At 46.6% G+C, this 13978-nt stretch overlaps 1 protein-coding gene across 9 annotated transcripts in view; it reads right to left on the bottom strand.

Annotated features, from left to right (window-relative positions):
* The window catches only part of DMXL2 (Dmx like 2), a 304172-nt gene that overhangs the window by 28168 nt on the left and 262026 nt on the right, over positions 1–13978 (bottom strand). For all 9 annotated transcript variants that reach the window (XM_073618681.1, XM_073618685.1, XM_073618686.1 and 6 more), the window contains one exon: positions 6883–6960. In XM_073618681.1, coding sequence (XP_073474782.1) covers positions 6883–6960 — 78 coding nt within the window. The remainder of the gene's footprint in view (positions 1–6882; positions 6961–13978) is intronic.

The raw sequence follows: 13978 nt of genomic DNA, 5'->3' as shown, positions 1-13978 counted from the left end.
CTTACCGCTTCGCCCCAGCCAGGTTCTAGCCTCTCCTGGGTGGAAGTCCTTCTTGTACAGCCTCTAAATGAGCTAAATGGAAGGAGCCCCACTCTGGTGGTCTCAGGGGCACTCATCTCATCTTAAACTGTTGCCAGAAGACAAGCCTTAAACAGGCTTCAAGTGCAAACAGCCCGCAAAAGCCTTAAACAGGCTTGCTGGAGGATTGGCCAGGGAACCATCTATATGGCCTCAAGAAAGTAAGCCTTAAACAGGCTTCATTGTGTGCAGCGGTCTCCATGTTCCCCCCCCCTCTTCCCCTCTCCCTTTCCGGCATACCTGGGGTGTCCTGCTGGGCTCTGTGGTCCATGCAGTGCTGTGGGGGACCGCCGAGCGTTCTCGGCGTCCTCGCGCATGCGCAGTACGGCTCTCTAGGCGCTGCTGAGCTGTTTTCCAGTCTCCAAGATGGCGCCGGGTGCCTCGCGGCGCTACTGCGCATGCGCGGGCGTCCGTCGCTAATGGCGGCAGATTTAAAAACCACAGCATTGCTGTGGAAGCTGCTGATGGTTTCTGCACGCTATAGAAAGCCTGCCCTGCGATCCACAGCAAGAGAAAACGCTCTACAAGGTGGGTCTTAACCCCCCCCCCTCCCCCCCCCCCCCCCCCACCGTCCAGCTGAGTCAGCTTCTACATTGCTGCTTATCTTTTTCCTTGCAGGTTTCCAACCTATTCACCATGGAGACCGCTGCCCCAGCAGATCACCGCCAGCCGGCTAGGTAAGGGGGGGAAGAAGTGGGTAAGTAAGAAGATTGAAAAAGAGAGCACTTCTAACGCTACCTAAATTGGTCAGCCCTACCAGGTCCTCAGGAACGTCTGCGTCAAGACATAGAGAATCCTCACGCAGGAGAAGTCGCTCTAGACACAGACGAAGCCGCTCCTACCATAGGAGGAGTCGCTCAAGAGGAAGTCGCAGAAGAAGCCGCTCCAGATCACGTTCTCGGCATGGTCGATCCCGCCACAGAAGGTCGTCCTCACGTAGGCACCGCTCCCCTGCACGCCATGCCCGTCCTGCTGGAAACGCATGTTGGATCTGTGGTGCGGCGGCGCTTCCGGGTAAATTGGTCTGTCAGAGATGCCTAGAAGAGGCCACGAGAGAGAGAGCCTCAGAAGTCGGGGACTCAGCCCCTCAGGCCTCAATACCGGATGTGGATCTTTCCACCATTACCTCTCCAGCCCGGGCCAGCACATCAAAGGAGCAAGACTCCCTATCTGATAATGAAGGCCTGGAGGTGTCGGCAGGATTCGACTTTGGCCTCATAGAACCGTTTGTTAAATCGGTCAAGGAGGCAATAGGATGGGAGGAACCCCAGGATGTCCAGCCAAAGCAGAGAAAATATTTTCCGCAGCTTAAAAAGGAGCCTGAAACCTTTCCGTTCATTGATGAACTGGAGGATTTAATCAAAGAAGAGTGGCAGAGGCCAGAGAAAAAATCTAGTCTGAATAACAGACTCCAGAAACTGTACCCACTCAAGGAACCTAAAGTGAACCCTCTGGTATCCCCTCCGGTAGTGGACGCATCCTTAATGCGCCTTGCCAGGCATGTTACCCTCCCGCTAGAGGATGCGGTTACGTTTAGAGACGTTCTTGACCGGAAGATCGACACGGATCTCAAGCGGGCTTACCTTTCGGCCGGAGGTGCATGCAGGCCTGCGATAGCACTCGCGGCAGTAGGAAGGGCCATCTCGAGTTGGTCCTCAAACACGGAGAAGCTGGTATTAGAGGGGGCAGACCAAGAGAAAATTGTGAAGGCATTACAAGAGTTAAGCCTGGCTGGTGATTTCGTGGCTGAGGCCTCAGTTGACACTATCAGGTCTGCTTCAAAGTCTATGTTGGCCTCAGTGATGGCCAGAAGAGCCTTGTGGCTGAAGCCCTGGACGGCGGATCCGGCATCCAAGTCCAACTGGTGCCGTATTCCGTTTGACGGTGAGCACCTTTTCGGGACAAAATTAGATACGGCCATCTCCAAAGTAACTGGTGGAAAATCCGGGCTCATTCCCTCAGATAGGAGGCCCAAACAGAGACCTCCTCCTTTTAAGCGGAATCTCCCAGAAAGGTATAGAGACGCGAAAGCGTACAGACCAGGGAAGGAGTATAGAAGGAACTGGAAGAACCCTCAAACCTCCTTTATGAAGTTCCAAAAACCTAAGACCTCCGCTCCCAGTGACCAGAAGCCTTTTTGAAGGTGCGCCCGTCCGGCCAGCAGTAGTGGGAGCAAGGCTTTTCAGTTTCAGGCTGGTTTGGACGGAAACCATACACGATACCTGGACCCTGGCCACCGTCAGTTTCGGCCACAGATGGGCCTTCAAAAATCGACCTCCAAGAGATCATTTCTACCCAACCCGTATTCCTCCTCCCGGAGAGAAGAGGTTATCCCTTCTAACCTATATCCTAGAGCTGCTTCAAAAGAAAGCGATAACAGAGGTTCCGCCAACACAACGAGGCAGAGGATTCTATTCTCCACTATTCCTCGTCAAGAAGAAGTCAGGGGACTTTCGGCCGGTTCTAGACCTGAAGAAACTCAACAGGTCCATCAAAGTGGAGTCGTTCAGGATGGAAAGCCTGCAGTCTATCCTCCAGGCCATAAACTTGGGAGACTGGATGCTCTCCATAGATCTCCAGGATGCCTACCTACACATTCCAATTCACACGGCATTCCAGAAGTTCCTACGGTTCTCGGTGGGCCAGGAACACTTTCAATTTCGAAGCCTCCCTTTCGGGATCTCTACGGCACCCAGAACATTTACAAAGGTTCTGCTGCCAGTAATAGCCTTGTTGAGGGAGAAGGGTCTAAGGGTCCACCATTACCTGGACGACATTCTTCTCCTCTCAAACAGCCAGGAATCACTCGTGCAACATCGCGAGATCTTAGTTTCCACCCTAACGAGTCTGGGCTGGATGATCAACTGGCAGAAGAGCAACATTCAGCCTACCCAAAGGATGGTCTTCCTGGGAGCCGAGCTGGATACCCGGGCCAACACGGTAGAACTACCGAGGGAGAAGTTGTCCCTACTAATTCAGAAGGTGAAAGATGTGGTTCCAGCATCATACTTACCGGCCAGAGCATACCTCAGCCTGCTGGGGTCCTTATCAGCAACCATTCCAATGGTCAGGTGGGCGCAATGGAATACCAGACCTCTGCAAGCCTCCTTCCTGTGCCAGTGGGACGGATGGTCCATGTCCCAACCGATTCGCATCTCGGAAGAAGCCAGACTATCTCTACGGTGGTGGATCCACCCCGGCAACCTCAGCAGATGCAAACAGATAGTCACTCTCCATCAGGAGGTAGTGACTTCGGACGCCAGTCTGGAGGGATGGGGGGCACACTACCTACATTATGCAGCTCAGGGCCGCTGGCACTTCAGAACCAGAGATGTTGTGTCAAACGTCCTAGAGATGAAGGCAGCCTTCCAAGCCCTCTTGGCGTTCAGCTCTCTTCTGAGAGGGAAACAGGTCCTGATCCAAATGGACAACCGAGTGGCTGTGGCCTACATCAACAGGCAGGGGGGTACCAAGAGCATCTCCATGATGCGGGAAGTTGGTCCGGTGATACAGTGGGCTCAACTGAATCTGCAGGACCTGAAGGCGACGTATATTCCGGGAATTCAGAACGAACTGGCGGACTCTCTCAGCAGAACATTCGTTTCCAACAACGAGTGGTGTCTAAGCCCGCAGGCCTTCGCCCTCATATGCCAGGCATGGGGTCATCCAGACATAGACCTCGCAGCAACACCAGAAAACAGAAAATGTCAAAGGTTTCTGTCGAGGAACCCCTTCCCCTCAGCGGAGGGAACGGATTGTCTCCAGCATACCTGGAACTTTCGCCTAGGTTATATTTTTCCACCAACGCCACTGATTGCCAAGTTCCTTCTGAGGCTCAAACACTCAGCAGCTCTAGTACTGGCTGTGATTCCCTTCTGGCCACGGAGGCCTTGGTTCACCACCCTCCTGCAACTGAGCACAGCGGATCCAATTCCTCTTCCGGTGACAGCGGATCTACTAACCCAGGGCCAGCTGTTGCATCCGAATCCAGAGAGATTGCACCTAGCGGCCTGGAGACTGAAAGGTCTAGGTTCCTAGATCAGGGCTGTTCACACAAGGTAGTCGAAACCCTGCTTTTAGCCAGGAAATCTTCCACGAATTACACCTATGAGAGAGTCTGGGGGAAGTTCTCTTCCTTTGCTCAGGAACAAGGTTGGGATCCGTCTTCCCCATCAGCAATACAAGTGCTTGAGTTTCTACAGTCAGGCCTAGACAAAGGCCTTAGATCTAGCACCCTAAAGGTTCAAGTCTCTGCCATCTCTGCTCTGACAGGGGTTAGATGGGCACTCAACCCTCTTGTAGTTCAGTTCCAGAAAGCATGCCTGAAGCTAAGGCCTCCCAGAAAGCCTTCATTTCCAACATGGGACCTATCAACTGTCCTGCAAATTCTATCCGGAGAACCATTCTCCCCTCTGGAAGATACCTCCCTCTGGGACCTGACTCTAAAAGTCTCATTCCTAATTGCCATCACTTCAGCGAAGAGGGTCTCGGAAATGCAAGCCTTACTTATCAAGGAACCATACCTGATGATTTATCCAGACAGGTTAACCCTAAAACCTTCAGACAAGTTTATCCCAAAGGTCTCTTCTGCATTTCACTTTAACCAGGAGATTGACCTCCCGGCTTTGAACACAGATCAGGGCGTTCCTTATCCCCTGGATGTTAGGGGCAACGTTCTGCATTACCTCTCGGTGACCAAGTCGTTCAGGAGATGCGAGAACCTCTTAGTCATCCCACATGGGTTCAGGAAGGGCCAGGCAGCCTCTGCCCGTACCATCGCCTCATGGCTCGTGAAAACTATCAAGAAGACCTACTCCTTAAGCACCTTGCAAATCCCGGAAGACCTTAGAGCGCATTCCACCAGGGCAATGGCTACTTCATGGGCAGCTTACTTTCGGCGGAAACCATTTGTAGAGCGGCCACTTGGTCTTCAAGAAACACCTTCATTTCCCATTACAAAATAGACGCTGCACGCTTAGCAGCAGTGGAATTTGGGAGGGCCGTCATACAGGCCAATTCTTCTGTTCCTTGTCAATAAATTTGATTTTTTTTTGCACTCCCACCCAGTTTGGCGAGTTACTCCCCAACGTGTATGCTGCCATGATGCGACAGGAAAACGGAAAATTGTATACTCACCTTTCCGTAATTTTCCTTTCCTGTCGCATCTTCATGGCAGCATACAATCACCCACCCTCTGAGGTGACATGTGTGTATATTTACGGAGAATACTGGGGCAGGTGCCTGCTCTCTAATTTATAGCTATGTGGTCCTATCAGGTTGTGGAGGCGGAGTCACAACCCAACGTGTATGCTGCCATGAAGATGCGACAGGAAAGGAAAATTACGGAAAGGTGAGTATACAATTTTCCGTTTTTCTACTGCTACCCACGCAGCAAAACCCTGTTCACACAAACCACTTAGGCCTCATGCACACGGGCGTTTTTACAACCGCTTTTTTGAGCGATTTTTTGCAGCTTAAAAACACCTGTCTATGTTAGTCTATGGCTTCATGCCCACCTAGGCGTTTTTGAGCTGCAAATGGCATAGGCGTTTTTAAGCCGGTAAAAAAAACCCCAGAACTAGTGAGTTCTGAGAGACGTTTTTCAGCTGTAAAAACGCTCTAACGCTGATAAACGTCGATAAACGCTCAAAAACGTTGCTCACCAGCGGTTTTTAACGTATTTGATCCATTGAACAAAAAAAAAAAAACGCTAAAAAACACTAATAAACGCTAATAAACGCTAAAAACCGCTATTGCAAAAACGTTGAAAAAAGTTAAACTCACTGCAAAGCTACTGGCATTTTCATAACGTTATTTTAACGTCCAGTGTGCATGAGGCCTTAAAGTTCAATTATATTTTTATTTATCCAAAACCTACAAATATGACAAATATGAAGCAGTCTGATAGACATGATGTGAAACTCAGCAATCAAAGCACTTTAAAGACACTTTAGTGGATTTGCCGAAATGGCTGATTGCTCTGGGTTTTAAAGGAAAAGGGTAACTTAATTCCACTGCAAACCACGAAGGGACACAAAAAACAAACTGAGCAATTTTAAGGTCTGCGGGAAAGCCATGATTATATTTGGGTTCAACATCTTCAATGTGAATACATATCTGAAGCAATTATGCTGTAAAAGTTTAATCCAGTTATCATCCCGCCTGCAGCTGTAAACATAAAAATTACCTTCAAAGCAGAAGCCCTTCTTATTGTGTTGTATTTTATAAAAAATACCAGGCCTTGTACATAAACAACCTTGGTTATAGCTGAATCATTATATTTCTGAAGGTCCCCACTCAGGAGAAGACATGTCTGCTATCTTTTATACACTACAAATTGTTGGTTAAAAAAAAAATACTTTGATATTGATGTGTTGATGTGATGTAAAAGAGCCATCCATACAAGGGCAAAGCAATAGTTATCATATATACAGCTGGCTAAAAAGACAGAATATTTTTTCCCATGCAACTGCACTGAAAAAACAACATTGTTTGCCTTCTACGGATGGAATTTCACAGACTAGGTGAAAACCAGACCAGAGATCAAATACATAGGCTTGAGTTGGGGCAGTTATTCAGGTGCTATTAAAACTTGAAAGGATACTGAATATGCAAAAAATATTCATGTAAATCTAAAGCCAATTTCCAAATTAATGATCTCTTCCAACAAATACTTAAAAAAATGCATTTCTTAGCAAGTGCAGTGTACTGGGGTTTATAAAATGGTAGTGATACACAGACACACTCAAGGTTGAACTGGATAAACAGTTGCCTTTTTTTCAACCTTACTATGCAACAACTTACCAAATAAGGTTTTGGATTAGAGACTGTTTGGTTTACTTGCCAAATGCTTAAAAATCCTTCTCCATCTGCCACACCACACTGCAAAGTATAACAAAACACAAAAAAATCATTATATCTTGTAAGGACATGCATTTAACATGCATGCAACTCTAATAAAACCACACATATTGCTGCACCTTACTGAACTTAATGATATTTTCTAGGGTTGTCCCGATACCACTTTTTTAGGACAGAGTACAAGTACCGATACTTTTTTTCAAGTACTCGCCGATACCGATACTTTTTTTTTTAATGTCACGTGACAGTGTTTTTTTTTTTCCTTCCTACAATGCTTTCTGCTTGCTGCTTTTTTTTTGGGGGGGGGGGAGGGAGTGAACGGTGTCTGTGTGTTTTTGTTTTTTTTTACAATTTTTATTTTTTACAATAATATTTTTTTTATTCTTTATTGCAATATGTGCTTTTTTTTTTTTTTTTTTTAATCAGCCCTGTTGGGGGGCTTTGGTGAGATATCAGGGGTCTTAACAGACCTCTGATATCTCCCCCTTGAGACAGAGAAAGAGACAGAGGATAGAGATTCCCCAGGCCCTTTCTCTGCAGCCTCAGATGCACTGAAAATGAATGGAGAAAAGACAGGGGCTCCTCTCCATTCATAAACTGACACACTGTAATCACAGGAGATAACAATGTTTCAGTTATGTGAATGGACAGAGTCAGGGGGGGACATAATATACATATGAATGTTGCCCCTATTTACACATCAACGCCGTGGTCCACGACTATTTACATATTAATGCAGGTTACTTACATGTAAACACAAGGTCTGTAGGCGAGTCATCTGTACATGGCAAAAGGGCAGAGTTGGGCAGCAGAAACAGAACTTTACACTGAGATATTGGGACACAGCACGGGACTAAAACTTCAAGGGATTAGGGGATTTAAACTGGGATAGTTGGCAAGTATGAGGCAGCTGCTTTGGGCCCCACAACAATGATGGGGCCGAGGGCAGCTGCCCCTTTTGCCCTGGCTTAAAAACAGTCCTGGACAGTCAGCGGTGATCGCGTGTGGGGGAGTTACAAGCACCGATCACCGCAGTATGTAACTAAGCAGCTGAAAGCCGCGGGGGGAGAAGCTTGTAACTTCCCCACGCGCCGATCACCGCTGACAGTTCAGGTATCGGGGGAAGCATCGGGAGCATTTGCCCGAGTACAAGTACTTGGGCAAATGCTCGGTATCGGTGCCAATACTGATACTAGTATCGGTACAACCCTAATATTTTCCCATTTCATACAGCAAAGCACAGTGTAATATGTTGGCTTTAAAGCAGTTTTTTTTACCAAAATAAAAAAAGATGTTATACTTATCTGCTCTGTGCAAGGGTATTGCACAAAGTAGCCCTGAACCTCCTCTACTGGGGTCCCCTGCCAACATTCTTGGCTCCTCTTCTCCGTGTTTGACTGACAGCAGCGGGACCACTTTAAAGTTAGCCATAGATGGATTGTTTTGTTTTCTGATCAGCCAGAAAACAAAAACACAACAGATTCTCTTAAGTGGGAACAGCCATAGATGAACAGAAATGTGTCCGTTCTTCCTGAACCAATTATTGGTACATCTATGATCAGCTTAAGTGTGTTTTACCCATTACCCACAATCAACTTGCTAGTTGCTTCTTATCATATTCCAAATACTAGCCACTCTCATGCCCAAAAAGATTATGTCTAATCCAGCACTCCACTGATTTTAAGTCTCTGCTTGGCCCTGGTTTCTTCTTTATGTCTAAGTGACAATGTCCATCATTGGCTTCCACATTTACTTTAACTGCTGCCTGAAACTACACTGCACCCACCTCAAGGAAATCATGCAAGACAGGTTGTTCATTGACCTGACCAGTGATTGATGCCGAGCTGAAAACAAAGTCACGTTAAATCTTCCAGTCATGCTTTGAAGGAAGCCCTGATTTAACAATTATATCATCAAACACTAGTAGCAATAACTCCAATATCTGAAAATTCTGTTATTATTAGCTAGCTCATGCAGACTGTGAGATGAGAAAACATTGTAAAGTTTAAAGTTGTAAAGTATGTTTTGGATACTCGAGATGGACATAACCTACTCAAAATATATAATAAAGGATTAGTTCACCTTTTTTGAAACAATGAAAAATAGAATTTTTATAACAGCTTACCTGTAAAATCCTTTTCTTGGAGTACATCATGGGACACAGAGCCTTAAGCAATTACTTAATGGGTTATAGGCCACCTTCAGGTGATAGACACTGGTATACCCAATCCAGCAAGTTCACTCCCTATATAACCCCTCCTCCTTCCAGGAGCACATCAGTTTTTGTTGCAAAGCAATATACTTAAATCCTAAAAAAGAGGGGAGAGATCTCTGTGTCCCGTGATGTACTCCAAGAAAAGGATTTTACAGGTAAGCTGTTATAAAAATCCTATTTTCTTTATCGTACATCATGGGACACAGAGCCTTAAGTAATTACTTAATGGGACGTCCCATAGCAATGCTACTTGAAGAGAGGGAGACACAACCCAGAGGGTACCCCCAGACTTACCCCCCTGCCTGCAACACACTGCGCCCGAAGGCGATATCCTCATAGCTCCTTACATCCAGCTGATAAAATTTTGTGAATGTATAATTTGCAGAATCCACTTAGCGACAGTGGATTTCGATGCTGCCTGTCCTTTCTTAGGACCCTCTGGTAGAATAAATAAGACATCAGTCTTACAAATCTGAGCAGTTGCCTTTAAATAGATTTTCACTGCTCTCACCACATCAAGACAATGTAGTGGCTTTTCTTTCCTGGAACATGGTTTTGGAAAAAACAATGGCAGGACAATATCTTGGTTCAGGTGAAAACCTGAAACCACTCTTGACAAAAAGTCTGGACGAGGGCGTAACACCACTCTGTCCTCATGAAAAATCAAATATGGCTCTTTACAAGAAAGAGCAGCCAATTCCGAAACCCTCCTTGCTGAGGATATAGCAACCAAAAATACCAACTTCCTTGTCAGAAGGACTAGGGGAATATGTTGTATCGGTTCAAATCGCTGTTTTTGTAACAGACAAAACTAAGTTCAAGTCCCAAGGGTTCAAGGGAGGTTTGACAGGCGGATTAAGCCGCATTACCCCTTGCATAAAACCCCGGACTAAATAATGTGTAGCAAGTTGTCTTTGAAATAAGACCGATAAAGCTGAGACTTGGCCTTTAATAGTACTCAAGGCCAATTTAATTTCTACCCCTAATTGTAGAAAAGCAAGAATTCTGCCTATGATATATCTCCGAGGGTGCCAACCTTTGGATTCACACCAGGAAACATAAGCCCTCCAGACTCTATAATATATAGTTCTGGAAGCTAGCTTCCTTGCATTAATTGAAGTAGAGATAACTGACCCGGAAAGCCCACGTTTCTTCAGAATGTGGGTTTCAATAGCCAAGCCGTTAAATTTAGAGACTGTAAGGTAGGATGGACTATTGGTCCCTGTGAGAGCAGATCTGGCCGTAGTGGGAGGGATCATGGGCCCTCCACTGCCATCTTTATGATTTCTGCATAACATGACCTTCTGGGCCATGCTGGTGCCACCAGAATTACAAGCTTTCTTTCTAGCTTGATCCTGCAAAGAAGTCGAGGCAGCAACTGAATAGGGAGGAATGCATAGATCAGTGAGAACTGATCCCACGGGGTCACCAACGCATCCGTTCCGCATGCGAGTAGATCCCTTGTTCTGGCCACAAAGTTGACTAACTTCATGTTGAACCTGGACGCTAGAAGATCTACATCCGGAGTCCCCCATCTTTGACAAACAGCCTGAAATATGTCGGGGTGAAGAGACCATTCCCCTGGGAATAACTGCTGGCAACTTAAGTAGTCCGCCTGCCAATACTCTACTCCAGGAATGAAGACTGCCGATAGGCACAGAACATTCCTTTCTGCCCAAGTTAGAATATGGTTCACCTCTCTCTGTGCTGAGAGACTCTTGGTGCCCCCTTGGTGACTGATATATGCTACAGCTGTGGCATTGTCGGATTGGATCCTGACAGGACAATCCCGTAACCTGAAAGTCCAGGCATTTAGAGCCAGACGCACTGCCCCAATCTCTAGGATATTGATGGGCAAGGTTCTTTTGGTTCTTGACCACTGTCCCTGGACAGATGTATTTTCTAGTACTGCTCCCCAGCCTGAAAGGCTGGCATCCATCGTTACCACTTTCCAGATGACTGGTCTGAAGGATTTTCCTTTTAGCAGATTCTGGGTTAGAAACCATCATGTGAGGCTTTGGGACACTCTTTGGGACAGTCACATTGCAACAGTCTTGAATGGAACTGGGCATAGGGAACTGCTTCAAATGAAGCGACCATGGTTCCCAGCAACCTCATAGAGAGGCAAATGGAGGGATCGCCTTTTGACCTGACCATCCGCACCAGCTCTTTTATGGAGTTGATCTTTGCCTGAGGCAAGAACACCTTTTCCTGGGCTGTGTCTATGATCAGACCCAAGTACTGCAGCCTTTTTAGCGGTATTAAGGAAGATTTCTCTAGCTTGAGAATCAAACCCAAACTTTCCAGATAACTAGTTGTAGTGCGTACGATTTGCTCCAAACGAGCCACAGACTGGTCTATAAGCAATAGATCGTCTAGGTACACTACGACTGTTATGCTCTGTGCCCTTAACCTGACCAGCACTTTTTTGAACACCTGGGGTGCTGTGGCTAGCTTGAAGGGCAGGGCTACAAACTGGAAATGCTGCTGTTCTAACTTGAATCGCAGAAACCTTTGGTGAGCGGGAAATATAGGAACATGCAGATATGCATCCATGATATCGATAGATGCCAGAAGTTCTCCTCCTAGAAGGATAGAAACTACTGACCTGGTCGTCTCTATGCGAAAGGAGCGGGTCTTCAGGAACTGATTTAGATTTTTTAGATCTAAAATGAGTCTGAATCTCCATTTGGTACCATAAAAAGATTTGAATAAAACCCCAAACCTTCTATTTTGTGGGGATCTGTATGATCACCCCTTGAGATATTAATCAGTCTATTGCCTGAAACAGAGATTGTCTTTTCTCTGGATCTTTGGGAACGCTTGACCTCAGAAAACGAGACGGTGGAAAGCCCCGAAATTCCAGATTGTACTCCAGCGTTACCGTGGAGATGACCCATCTGTCCTGAATTTCCTCTTGCCAGACTTCTGAAAACTGCAGAAGTCTGCCCCCCACCTTGGTGAGGGAGATTGCCTCTTCATGATGAGGCTTTAGGAGGTTTCCAACCCCAGGACTTCTTTTGAGCCTGGGTCTGACCCTGAGGTTTTCTTCTAGAGTCTGACGGCGGAGGCCATCGCCACTGCCTAGAGGCGGAAGCCCCTGGCGCAGGGGAAAGAGCCCATTTAAATAATGGGTGTTTATACTTTCTTTTGACTGGCAAAAGAGTACTTTTCCCACTAGAAATTGTTTGGATAGATTTGTCCAAATCCTCTCCAAATAGCCGCTCCCCATGAAAAGGGAACCCAGTTAGGAGGCTTTTACATAGTGCTTCGGCAATTTTTTAACCACAGGATTCTACGCATATTCACAAACATAAGCGTAAGACGGGATGCCTGGTGAATAGAATCTTTAATGGCATCTATGGCAAAGCATAATGCCTTTGGTAGTTCGGCCAATTCCCGGGCTTGTTGAGCAGGAACCTTTTTAAGGGCCTGTCTAAATTGGTCCTTTAGGGATTGACAGACGCCTATTGCAGCGACTGCAGGCTGAGTAACGGCACCTGCCAAGGAAAAGATTTTAACAGGGATTCCAACTTTTTATCTGTTGGATCCTTAAGCATTTGTGCATTGTCTACAGGACAAGTTAGGCCTTTATTCACACTGGAAATCGCAGCGTCAACTGCTAGTACTTTCCATTTTTTGGAGAATTTCTCCTCCAGAGGATAGAGAATTGAAAATCTCTTAGAAGGGAGAAAATGCTTATGATCCCATTCAGCAAAAATAAGCTGTTCTAGTAATGCATGTGCAGGAAACGCATGCAAAGCCTGAGAAGGTTTTAAGGAGCCCAAGGAAGAAACCGAGCTTTCAGGACACTCCGTTAGAGGTAGCATGAAAGTAGAACGAACCATCTCCGTAATAGATTGTATCAGTAATTTCTCAGATTGAGAGGCTGAAAAAGGCTCATCTACTGTTGTTTCCTCCCCAGAGGAATCATCATTGGTTTGTTTTTCCTCCTGATCGCCTGAGGGTAACACCTCATCCTGTGCCCACTGTTCCCCTTGCAAAGGTTCTGAAGTGGGGGAGGAGGATCTAGCATGCTTCCTATCCATTTGAATGGAGGATGCGATTAAAGCCGCTAATATTCCTTCCAGACCCTGAAGGGTGGAGGGAAGCACATCTTCAGTCATGTATACAGGGGCTGAGATGTGAGAAGCAGTTGCACCATCAATTTGTTCCAATGGCTCACCCTGGCTTGCCATAATTGGTAATTCAGGCGAGGAGGACAGTGTGGAAATGCGACTCGAGATCCTAGCACCTGGGGGTGAAACCTTTAGTACCTTTTTAGTCTTTGTGGTGTCTTTTTTAGCAGGCATAGTCCTAAGCATAAAAACAGAGGCACTATACAATTGCACTTAATCGCTGAATGTAGTCATGACATTAAAGCCGCTATAAAGTTCAGCCTAGTGCTGGGAAAAAAGTGTCCTTCCTGTATTAGGAATGCCAGTTTGCAACCCTCACGTGTCCCACAGCTCCTGTGTGCAGACTGCTTGTTTCCTCCTCACCAGCTGAGGAGAGACTGTCCCAGCTGTGGTTTTTTTTGTTTTTGCCTGGACGTTCACGGCACTATGCTTCGAAAAAATTCTGCCCCTCTTTTCATTTTAAAATGTTCCCGTGCTTGTGCGCGGCGCTTTCGGGGGGGGGGGACGACAGTATCAGAAACAGACGGATCTCCGCACCCCCTGCGGCGGGGGGGGGGGGGGGGGGGGGGGGAGAAGGGTGGTAATGTAAGGTGGGTACACCGCTGGTATCCCCCTAACCCTCAGTCCCTTCAGGGGAGAGAAAAGAAATCTGACAAAATGTTTTCTTTTACCTGAGAAAAAATCC

This window comes from Aquarana catesbeiana, linkage group LG03 (assembly GCF_042186555.1).
Source record: "Aquarana catesbeiana isolate 2022-GZ linkage group LG03, ASM4218655v1, whole genome shotgun sequence".
NCBI lineage: Eukaryota > Metazoa > Chordata > Amphibia > Anura > Ranidae > Aquarana > Aquarana catesbeiana.
Note: the sequence above shows the minus strand (reverse complement) of the source record. Positions and strands in the feature narration are given on the sequence as shown.